The sequence below is a fragment of the Pan paniscus genome, chromosome 13, assembly GCF_029289425.2.
Source record: "Pan paniscus chromosome 13, NHGRI_mPanPan1-v2.0_pri, whole genome shotgun sequence".
NCBI lineage: Eukaryota > Metazoa > Chordata > Mammalia > Primates > Hominidae > Pan > Pan paniscus.
In genome coordinates this window covers 101,883,424-101,896,107 of record NC_073262.2, presented here as the reverse complement: position 1 = coordinate 101,896,107, position 12,684 = coordinate 101,883,424, and the positions used below count along the sequence as shown (strand labels likewise).

General features: G+C 36.8%; 1 protein-coding gene across 7 annotated transcripts in view; it reads left to right on the top strand.

The window, feature by feature from the left end:
- SATB2 (SATB homeobox 2) overlaps nt 1–8,617 on the top strand; it is a 195,915-nt gene extending 187,298 nt beyond the window's left edge. For all 7 annotated transcript variants that reach the window (XM_003825320.6, XM_003825321.6, XM_034954748.3 and 4 more), the window contains one exon: nt 4,788–8,617. In XM_003825320.6, the coding sequence (XP_003825368.1) occupies nt 4,788–5,249 (462 nt within the window). In that variant the 3' untranslated portion in view covers nt 5,250–8,617. The remainder of the gene's footprint in view (nt 1–4,787) is intronic.
- Nucleotides 8,618–12,684: the final 4,067 nt, after the last annotated feature.

Sequence of the window (12,684 nt, the reverse complement as noted above, 5' to 3'; positions counted from 1 at the left end):
CCCTTACAGAATTAAATATTCCATTATTTGGGAAAATCACATGAAGAGAGGTGTTTGCCTTAGGGATAAATAAAGGTCAACTACTAAGCCCATTTTTTTAAACTTTTATATCGAAATATGTTATAGTTTGCATACAGTAAAATGCACAGATTTTAATTGTACAGTTTGATAATCTTTTAGACATATACACATCCTTTTAACAAACAAACAGGTCAATATAGAGAATATTTGCAACATCCCAGAAGGCTATCTTCCACCCCCTTCCACTCAGTAAACCTCAGTGGAAACCCATTATGCTGGGATCTGTCAATGCAGGCTTTTCCTATTTTTTTCTACTCTTTTATATTAATTTGTTTTTCCTATTCTTTCACATAAGTGGAATCATACAGTTTTTGGTCTTTCATATCTGACTTCTTTCACTCAACAGTAAGTCTGTTTTTATCTATGTTTGTGTATATAGCAATAGTTCATTTTTCCTACTGCTCGGTTATATAAGTATACCACAATTTATTTATCGATCTTATTATTGGTATACACTTGGGTTGTTTCTGGTGATGACTAAAACTGCTATGAGCATGCGTTTTAGAGGACATAGGCATTCATTTCTGGTTTTATACAGTGTTTGTATGCATGGCGTTAGTAGGTACTATCAATGGGGATTTTTTTTGCCCCTCCACTGGGCCCATTTTGAAAAAGGGAAAAAGGTAATGCTGGAAAGTCCTTGGTCCTGCCAGCTTTTTCATAAATTGTTGGAAAGATGCTCAATTAATATAAAGAAGATCTCAGAAAATTATCATCTGACTGCATAAAGGACTAGTTTGGAAAGAGAATTTTATTCATTTTGCAGGGCATTCTCTTAGTTGGAGTAATTGTGAATTTTGTGACTTAAAATATTAATTAACAAAAAAATTATGCCCAAACTGTCAAATGAGCCTGGGAATGAAACCGCTTATAGGTCTCTCCATCAGCAATCAATGGCATGACTCTCAGGGCACTTGCTTGGGACAGAGACCAAATTTGATTCGTTCTAGTTCACTAACAGGGAATTTAGAAGATGTTCTGAGAGATTCAGACAAAACAAAAACAAAACAAAATAAAAAAAAACACCAAATCGAAATATCAGTTAAGTGAAAGTTCAGAAACTTTTCCTGTGAAGAAATGGCTAAAAGAGTTGACATTATTTAGTCAAGATGTGAGAAAGTGAAGAAAAGATGACTTGATTCTGTCCTTTAGATGGGAGGATTTTAGAAGAGGATTTGGATTGGTTTTTGTGCCTGGAGAAGACCATCTTATAGGCATTAGGTACTGCTCTCCTTTCACTCAGAGTACGTATACCACTAGAATAAAGTACTACATGGTATTAGGAAGGATTCTTAGCAATTGGCTAGAGAGGAAATTATGTTGTTCTTTTGCTAGGAATTGTCTAGAGACAATAACTCTCTGCCTGGAGTAATTAGAACATTTTAGGGGAATACAGATAGTTAGGACAGATAACTTTGGGAATCTTTTAATCTCAGATATTATGTATATTATGGTTGAAAGGGACTTATAGCCAAAGAAAAGTGTCAGTATAATAGAAAAAGCTCAGCTCCTTTGCTAACTTGTAAGACAGTTTCACTTTAGAGATGCCCATTTGGGCATTCAGTGTTTTGACTGCTCTTTACTTACCTGTTAGAAGATGCTTGAAGATATAACTTAACCATCTTCATGTAGATGTCATCATGCTGCCCAACCCACTATGGTACATTGTCTGACCAGAAACTATATATTTCACTTTGTAGATAATTTCTCTAACTATTACTTCTCTTGAGAAACATCTTCCTAGTCTGTCATGGGCAGTTGCCTTGTCATTGTCCCCTGGAAACCTTCTTTATCAGACTGACAACTCCCCATGTTTGTAATTTCCAATTCGGAGGATTCTCCTCCGAATTGGAATTAAGAGGAGATGCTACATGTTTCCAGTTCAATCTTGATCCAAATAGCACCTTTGTGAGGAACTTGTCAGGATTCAGTTAATTAATCCATGTGAAGTTCTTAGAACTGCCTGGCACAGAATAAACATTCAGTGAGGGGTAGCTATTTTTACTGTTCTTTCTCTGTTTCATGTTTGGCTTCTCTGTACATATGTATTACTAGTGCTCAGTTCTAGGAAACAAAGGGGAGTGAAGCAGGCCAGTTGGTTGGACCGAAGGAGAAGAACAACTGCAATCATGCAGAAAGATTATAGTAACTTCAAAGTATAGTTTTGGAAAATCTCTTTAAATCTAACCAATGCACAGTGGAAAATCCCTGAAGAACCAATCTAATTATTCAATTAAATGGAACCGTTATGCTGACTTTTACTACAGAAGGCAAGCATAATTTAGAAAATGGGGCATTTTAATTCTCTTTTGTTTTCCAATTAGCGCAATTGCTCTAATGGGGAGTACTCATGCTTGAGTCTATGTTCTTCCAGTATGTACTTTGCACATAATTTCAGTCTCTCTCTCCCCCAAAATTGGAATCCTCACCTGTTGACATAGAGGTTTATTTATTGCAGTGCTCATACTGCCCAGATCATGGCCTCAGAGCAAATGTCCTTCTGCCATGAAAGTGGACCTGACCAGCACCAGTCCCCCCACCTGCCATCCCTGGAGCTCTGCTTTTCCTGCCGGGTATAATTAGGATGCTAAAGTAACGGAGCTCTCACTTTTTTTGCTGATGCCAGCTTACCACAACAGACCACATGAGTTTACTCTTAGTTGAAAGTGGTAAGGAAAATGCTAAGAACATTCATTTTAATTGGTCAACATTATGCAGACTTTAGTGCCACTGTTTTATAGTCCTGTGCTTAGGATTTCTTTCTGCCACTAGCCATCAGCTTATTATAGCAGATAGTCTTATTTGCTTCTGATTATCCTTTTTATTATTATTTGATTATTCATTATTACTTGAAAAATTTAAACCTCTTTTGTTTATTGCTACCTTATTTAGGTAACAGTTTCATCCGCCCTAATATTTGTTAAGTTCTACATAAAAGACTGACAGTTTCACATTGGTGGGAAAGTATTTTTTCATCATATGGCCCTCAAGACCAGGATGAATGACAGATTTTTTTTTTCTTAAATGCTTGCTTTGATGCTGATGTTTCATAGCTAAAAGACATGGATCATATGGGTAGTGTGTGGTGGTGGCAGGAAAGGTGGCAGGGATGGTGGTACGAATGGTCCTTTAATGTAACTAGACGTGTTTTCTTTGCATTGGTTGGATTTATTCCTCCTGAACTTTGGAAAATGTTTAATTTGTTATTCTAATATGAAAAAGATCCATAAAATATGAGAGAATAGTAAAAGGAGAATTGTGTTTTTTAAAAAGTGAACTCACTCTTCTTAAAAGTTTTGGGAGGATTTAGGAAGTTAGGCACTGACCTAAGTATAGGAAATGTGGTCTTTGCCTTTGGAGCCAACATGACACATTTTAGTGGGGAAGAGCACAGTAACCTTGTAATTCTGTCATCCAGCTGAAGCTGTAAGGTGTGGGCGATGGCTGCAGTTCCTCATCAGGACTTCATGTTCCATCTCCCCCTCCACAAAGTCCTTCTCACATAGGCCTGTGGGGAGAGCCTGGACTGAGTTCCTTTGAGTAAGCTTACCTAAGATTTTGCTTTTTTATTAAATGAGTGGGGAATAGGTAGAAATAAAAGAAAAATTATTTAAATTACAACTAGAAAACTTTAACATTAGGAGAAAAAAAACCCAGAAATTACAAAGTATATGCAAAACAGAGGATTAATTAGTTTATAGTGATTTTGAGAAGGTCCATCTATGTAAGTATAAAATGGTCATTTAAATTCATAATTTAAGAAACAGTTATGTCTTTAAATTAGTTTGAATATTTTCTCATTCTAAAAAATACATTTAAAATCAAAAGACTCAAAACTAGAACTGAAAGAATATAAAGTCATTTCTGATTTTACAAAGGATTGATTTTCTGGCTTAAGTACCAATTATTCCTCTATAACACTGTAAGAGTCATTATGAGGCTGATAATAATTACTGTCATTTATTGGATGTTTGCTCTAAGCCAGAGATGAGGCAAACTATGACTCATGGGCCAAATCTAGTCTTATTGGAACATAGCCATGTTCATTTGTTTTTGCAATAGAATAGAATTGAGTAGTTGTGGCAAAGATCGACCCTCCAGAGCCTCGAATATTTACTATCTTGCCCTTTCCTGACAAAGTTTGCCAATCCCTGATTTAAGACAAGCACTGTTCTTTGTAACAATTATGTCATTTAATCCTTACAACATCTCTAGGAGGTTAGTTTCTTATCCTACTTTTATGGATGATGAAATAGAGGCTGAAAGATATTAAGTGACTTGCTCAGGGTTACTCAGCTAAGTGGAAGAATATGAACTTGAAGCCATGATGATAGAGTCCATACTTTCCCCTTTGTGCCCAATTTCTTTGTCGTTAGCCTTCAGAGAGGTGGCATATCTTGGTGGTTACAGGTATAGAAGACTCTGAAGCCAGGTTGCTTAAAGTGAGATGACCTAAGGCAATAAATGACTTGACTTTGTATCTCAGAATATAAATGTTGGCAAATACTACTATTATGAACCTCCTGTTTTGTAGGTGAGATACTAAATCTCCAGAAATGCTTTTAAGCTTTCCAAAGACCTCACTTTACAAATGACTATAGCTTACCTCCAGTGCTAGATAGATAACACATATTTCAGAGGGCTGATGGTTTTGGAAAGGTAAAATCATGAGTCCAGTGTTCATTTTTTTCTCTCTTAATTATCAGGTACTTCATAGACAGCAGTCTCAGCCAGCCAAGGAGAGTTCCCCTCCCAGAGAAGAAGCACCTCCCCCACCTCCTCCGACTGAAGACAGTTGTGCCAAAAAGCCCCGGTCTCGCACAAAGATCTCCTTAGAAGCCCTGGGGATCCTCCAAAGCTTTATTCATGATGTAGGCCTGTACCCCGACCAGGAAGCCATCCACACTCTTTCGGCTCAGCTGGATCTCCCCAAACACACCATCATCAAGTTCTTCCAGAACCAGCGGTACCATGTGAAGCACCACGGGAAGCTGAAAGAGCACCTGGGCTCCGCGGTGGACGTGGCCGAATATAAGGACGAGGAGCTGCTGACCGAGTCAGAGGAGAACGACAGCGAGGAAGGCTCCGAGGAGATGTACAAAGTGGAGGCTGAGGAGGAAAATGCTGACAAAAGCAAGGCAGCACCTGCCGAAATTGACCAGAGATAATGTGAACTTCTACTAGGCAAAGCAATACATCGGTCCAAGGATTTTCTGCTTTCATTTCTTTAAAAGTTTTTTGTTAGTTTGTTTTTGTTTTTGGGTTTTTTTTTTTTTTGCTTTATTTTTGTCTTTTTATGTCTGTTTTGTTTTTCTTACCCTTTTGGACATTTCTTTGTTGCACAGGATACACCTATAGACTGAATAAGTTCAGTATTTCCGAATCAGACATCGCCTTGGCAAAGACACTAAAGCGTTACACTTTATCCCGTCTCTATGACTGGATCATAGTCATTATAATCACAGGAGACTCTGCCTTCATTATCCTTGCACTTAACGGAAGTTACATCAGGCAAGTTCCAGGATGAAAAGAACTATGAAATAAATGAAGGAAGCTACAAGTGTGTGTGTATATGTATATGTATATATCTCTATATTTACATATATATATTAAAATTGCATGGGACAGAGACTTTGCAATCTGAAAGAATAGACTGTGAAATGAGTTCTTAAAGAAAAGACTTGTTTATGTATTAAAAAAACCACTTCACAGTGAGTCGCTTTGGCTTTTTGATAAACTGCGGCCTGCTCTCAGGGTGGGGTGACTATTTTTGAATTCCTATTTATTTTTTGTGTTTGTCCCTGATTTTTTTTTTTTTTAATTATATGGCTTCCTATCTGGCAGCTTAATGGGTAATTTTTGAGGTATGTATTTAACAAAATAAACGACACTGCCGAAAAAAAAAAAAGTGAAGTGAAAAAAATCAGGGCACATTAAAATGATACAAGTCAAATAAATCTTAAAGACACAATGCACACTTAAAATGACTCAATAAAATGACTTGCTACGTTCCGTTATTCAATTTGTCATTACTGTAGTGAACAGATGCATTTCTGTGGAATTCCAAATAAGTAAAACTGAAATTCAGTGCAGAGAAAACTTTGTCCATTAGTGCAAGTCTTGATCAAATGACATTTTCACATTGGACATATGGAATTCATAGTATGAGCCACATTTTGTTGTGAAATTTATTTACCTGCTTGTGGCTTCAAATCTGAAAATTAATAAGCCTGCTCGTTTAAAAGTTGTTTGTTGTTGCTGTTTTTTTTTGTCTTTTTGTTTTTTACTAGAAAATAGTTCAGTGTAATATTAAGTTAGAAAAGAAGTTGCTGCCCGGTTAAAGGGGCTCCCTCTCAAATAAATCTCCATCCTTCCCTCTCCCAAAAGACATTTCTGATTTCTGTTTCACTTTGGGCTTCCTCTTCTTCGTACACATTCCATCTACCTAATCAAACATTTTCAGTCCCTGATCTCTCCTGTCCCTTTTCCTGGGATGACAGCCCTAACAAGAACTGTTTTTGAATCGTTGTGCAGCTCCAGGCAATAGAGTATGTGAAGCGATTTCAGTAGAATCACTTACTCATCCTAAAAGAAAACATTATCCCAGTTACCTACATCGCAATTACCTTATGTAAAGCAGAACTAATGCTGACTGGATGTTTAATGGGATGAGCATTAAAGCTGCAATCTACTATAGTACTCCAGATCTCTTTCAGCTTCCTATGAGAAACACCAGAAGCATTACTTTCCACTTCTACTTACAGTAATTGCAAGAGGAGACCTCACATTCAGGACTGGCCTACTGAACGTAATCCATGCTTTAAACTGGCCATTAAACAGTCCCACATGGTTGGATTTTTTTTTTTTTTTTTTTGAGTTGTGCTTTCACGAAACCTTGTCAAAGACCTCATGCAATATCACTTTGAAAGTTATTTTCTGTTTACTACACAAACATTGTAATATAACTGTTAATACTATTTATATATTTGAAAGGTATAAAAGGTAGGAGTTAAAAAAAAAACCTCTATGTGTAGATATTAACTCAGAACTTACAATATACAGGGAGAAGACATGTTGCAATACAAGCTAATTCTAGCTGCTCAGTAACCTCTGGAGTTTTTAAAGGGACATTTTCCTGTACTTTTTCAAATAATGATGTTTAAAAATTATCTTGACATAAGCGTCATATACCTTTGCAAAAGGATGGTTGTTTGCAGTTAGCCCTGGCCCATCCTTCCTATTTCTGTAGTATGCTGCAGCTTTAATCAGAAAGTCCATGGTTGCTGCTTCCTGATCTCCGAGTTACTCTTTCCAAATTGTCTTCTTACACTGTTGCTGAAGGTCACTCTGTACACGTAATGGAAACTGATTTTGCCAAGCTCTTACAAGGTGGTTCATCTATCGATGGCATCCGCATTTGGTATCTTTTACACTTCAACCAAAAATTTATTAGGTATTTTTCAATGCTAAGTCTTGCCTTTTATTTTTTAATTTCACTGCCAAGTTTGCAGTGGTTCTAAGTGAATCTGTGGGCATTTTAGCCTGTGGTCTTGCCAGATCTTTGCGAATTACAATGCATATATGTCTATTTATTCAATATCTGTCATATAATATCTATTTGGAAGAAGAAACTTTCTCTTGTAGTGCCTCTTGACAAAGCACAATTTCCCGCCTTTTTTTTTTTTTTTTGTGAAATGAAAAAAAACAAATTGTGTTTTATTGCGGTATCAACAATGTGAATAAGGATTAACATATTGTAAATGTTCTTTTTTCCATGTAAATCAACTATCTTTGTTATCACTAAGTGATAATTAATTTTTAACTTATGTGCATTGTTAGGCTGTTAGAATTTTTTGGTTGTTAAAATAAACGCATTCAATAAATATGACTGTTTGTCAATTATTTTACTGGGCATTATCTGCTTTCCCACTTAATTTTTCATGCAGAGAGAGACCTAGTGAGTCTTAGGAAAATTTGTACCCTTATTTTAGAAACAAGACAGTGGTACCTGCAATTACAGATATATGAGTCCTGTACAGTGCATGGATTTAATAGCACATGTGAATGTATGTGTGTCTCTGTGTGTATATAAACACATGCATGCTCACTTCCTGGAGCTGGCAACTGGGAGAGACGTTTATCCAATCTTTTGTCATATACAAACAAAACTCAAATGTATAAAGATATATTTATAGGCTGCTGTTTTATTTTTCTAGTGAATATTTTCTGTTTATAATTAAAAAACCACAAATGACTGCGTGTCAGGAAACTTTTGGAGCACATATGTCCATGGTTAATGGACATAATAAAAGTCTTTTATATTTAGAGCTGGGGTACCATAATGTGTGCATGGAGGAATGCTGAAAGGATTGATGTATCTGAGAAATGTGTGAAAATGATTTTTTAGAAAGTGCTTACAATGGAAAAAACTGCTCAAAAGACTAATGTTAATAAGGAAAGAGCAAGTGCTTCGCTTCAGAACTGGCAAAGAAAAAGTAAATTAAAAAGTGATTTTGTTTTCTTTTGATATTGTAAATGTTTTTCCTGTTTATTTTTTTTTCCATTTTTCTGCATTTGATTGACATACAGATGTAACTTCTCTTTCTTCCTCGGTTTCCCTTACCTTTTTTAACAGCCCATGAACCATGTAGATATGTTTTAATGATAATTTGTGAAAACCGAGTGTTTGCAGAAAGGCAGACAGCTTCAGGGTGCTGAAGGTTTTTAAAAACAGCTAGAGGCTCAACACAGGGTGAAACGTTATTTATGCAAATGTAAATGAACTCTGCATTTAGACTAAAGACAAAGAAGAAAAGCATTTGTGAAATAATGACTTTTAGCACAAGCAGCTTCCACATTCATGAGATTGTGTTTTAGGGGTCAAACTTCATCAGTGGGAGGCTCTACACACAGATGAATTGGTGTGCCTAGAAGGTGTCTCTGTGCTAGTGACTTCTATTTTTGAGAAAGCAAAGTAGGAATTTCTCAAGTAAAGTCATAGCATCTCAGAGCGATCACTTCATGGGTTGAGTTTTGTCGTGTGTGTGTGTGTCTAGAGGACATATGTTTCTTTACACTGTTATTTCCCTTTGTGAAGAGTCTCAAATAAAGACTTTAAATTCCCCCACATTCTTTCTAAAGGACAATCATGCTGTAATCAGACAGTAAACATTTATTAAACATGTACTCTATGCCGGACAATTTGCTAGAAATTGCGGTGACAAAGAATGTACGACTTTGTGCTTTCTCCTCAGGAAGCTTATAACTTGTTAGAAAGGCAAAATATAAATCCAGGAAAAATGAAATAATCACACAAAAGTTGTCTTCAGACAGAAATGTATTTGTTTAATGGGTGGTGCAAACACATGCTATGAATTAAACAGTTATTGCTTATAAGCTAGAATGGTCTTAGAAGGTGGAACATTTATGATTAGGTTTAGCTGCATACAATAGAAAAAAAAAGCACAAAGTAATTATGACCCAACAAGTGTTTCTTACATGAAAGAAATTGCTGAGATAAGCTGGCTTCATGAAGTCAGAGACTCACACTTTTTCCAGCTCACAGCTCCATTTTTTCCTGTGTTCATTCCTGTGTTCCCTCTTCATAGTCCAGGATGATCGCTAGAGCTCTTGCTCTCACACCTAACTTCCAGGCACCAGGAGGAACAAATGAGTAAAGAATGACACACAGTCTTCCCTTGGTACTGTAGGGGATCGGTTCCAGGACCCCCCCACACACACATCCCCAATCCATGGATACCAAAATTCACTAATGCTCAAGTGCCTTATATAACAGTGCATAGTATTTGCATATAACCTTTGCATATCCTCTCATATTTTAAATCATCTTTAGATTATTTATAATATCTAATACTATTAGAATACATAGTAATACAATTAGTATAATGTAAGTGCTATGTTAATAGTTGTATTGTTTAGGGAAGAATGACAAAAAAAGTCTGTACATGTTCAGTATAGACACAACCATTCATTTTTAAAAACAAATATTTTTGATTTGCAGTTAGTTGAATCCACAGATACAAAGGAGCGACTATATTCTCTTTCTTCAAGCCCTATACTTGAATGCAAGGGAGACTAGTAAATGCTTCTAGCTGTTCCGTGAATTCCAGAGAAAGGGGGAGAGTGGATATTTGGTAGGCAGCTAACAGCCTCTGCCATAGAAGGTATTAAGAAGAATGTTGAAAATAATAGATAAGAGAAGGATAAGTGAAGAGGCACATTAGCCCTGCTGCTACTTCCTGCACCTTACATCTGTTCCTTCTCCTGAGTTCAAGTTCATTCCTGGCTAACTTTAAGGATCAGTCCAAGCAGCACTTCTTCCAGGAGGCCCTTCCCCATCTGCTTTGCCAGTGTGATACAAATTCTTCCATGCTCATGCTGCTTCCAGGGTATTCCACTGCACAGAGTTTGTAGCATGTTGTGGTTACTGTGCTAAATGTTTATTTCCCATGAACCCTTGAGACCTACAGCTGAATCCCAGACATGGAGCTCCTCAGTAGCTAGAAGAGTGCACTCAAAAATGTTGATTGAATGATTGTGTATTAAATATGTGAAAAAACACTGCATTCAAAGACATAGAGTCAGAAAAGAAGACACACTGTGGGAGAGCGAGCAGAGGAGCAGGAGAAAGGAACCTGACACTGGCAGAACTCTCCCAGGCTAGTTGTTGCTTTACGCTCTCACAGCGACTCCTCACAAATACTATTATCCTCAGTTAACAGGGGAAAGGAGGCTGTGCCTAACGCAAGGTCTCAAAGTGGGTTTATGGCTATTTTTCATCTATGTCTAGTCAATTATTCAAGACACACGCTTTAGGGTTTATGTAATCTTTTTTGATTTCTAGATCTTTCCAAATTGTAAAAGTTGGGAAATTGATAAAAAATGATGGAACAGGATAACAAATATTGGCAGAAGTTAAGGATGTTCATTCAAATTTTTTCCAAACTCTCATGTTCTTAATCGACTTGTAAAATGAAGCAGAAAAAGCCAAACCTATTCCTAAAATGATCTGCCTTTAAGACCATTATAACTCACAGGTAACAGTTATTTTCTCTTCCAAATTCATGGCACTTGTCTGTACCACTCATTAAAAATAATAGAGCAGTGTTTGAAGGCAGCTTTCGTGAGGTTATTTCACATCTTCTGGGTTTATGTTACGGACTTTGGTGGGTGAACGTGGCAGATGATATTAATAAAGAAAAGCCCTAAACTTCGAAGGGAATTGGGATCCAGAATATCTGAGTTCTGATGGTGGCTCCACCATTCCCTGGCTGTGTAATGTTGGGCAAATTACGACTTTGAGCCTAATGTTCCTCAACTAAAAATTGGGCATAGTGACGCTCACAGGGTTATGGAGAATCCAGTGGCATAAGATGCTTTGAAAGTGGTAAAGTTTATGAAAATATTACGTTTGTCATCAGAAAGTGCCAAGTAGTGATCTAACTTTGATTAATTGTATTTATTAACTTTCAGAGGTCCTGATGAAATAAAGCAACATTTAAGCTTTTATATAGTTATTACAGACATATTTAATTAAGGCTTGTGGTACGACCACAAGAATGCCATGACCAACTCAATCTATTCAGCAAATATATTTATTGAACACCATTAGTGGCCTTGATTTGTAATGCAGAATCAAAGCAGTTCTGGATACATTTAAATTGATTAGTATATAAGATTTTTGTTTTCTATCACCCCAAAGAATGCCACTTCAAGGTTCCCTGAGAGTGAAGTTAAATACATTAATTTGTGTCTGAAATGCTTACCATTGAAAAGTAGACATTTATGAATTGGGTACATTTTGCTTTATTTCTACCTTCCACCCATCTTTTCAAAGTGAGTGGAGAAGGATAAATTCTAGGGGACTACATCAAAAGTAATTAAGAGAGATTTGGGCAATAGCTCAGCAAGTTTGGGGATGGGTGTGATTCTTTAAAGAGAACAGCAAGGCCTGAGGTCTTTGCATTTGGCCATGCAGAGAACAGGGGTGGGTGGGCAGGTGGAGGAGACATGGGGCTGTGTGGGGATAGGTGTGACAATGTGTCTTCTGAATGAGCATGTCTAGGACTGGCATATTGAGTCGGAGACAGGAACAATGAATGAAGGGTGCAATGAAGGGAGGTGATTTGGCATCCTGCAAATTCAGTATTGCTGGGAAATAATAGAGCCAGGTTCTAAAGCAAGGTCTGCATTTTCTCCCCAGTATCACGCCACCTCTCTTTTTGTATCCTAGAATGTCCTAGAAAGAATGTATAAACTGAGCATTAATTCGTTGACCAGCATGGTTTATATGTCATGATGATTTGACATCTCTTAACACACTTTTTCATAATCTTGTTCAAGTATGACATTTCTGATTGAGTTTTGTTCTGAGGGAAAGCTTATTTTTAGAAAACACCATGATCTGCTAGTACAACTGTCCCAAAGAATCTAGAAGTAGCTTCTTTGGTGACATTTAAAAAGGCTTAAAGTGTTACCTTCACATATGGGGAAATAATTACAAAAATATTCCATTAGCAATGTAATAAATAGTGCAGAGCAATGATTAATTAAAGAGATAACTATAATTTATTCACTATCCAT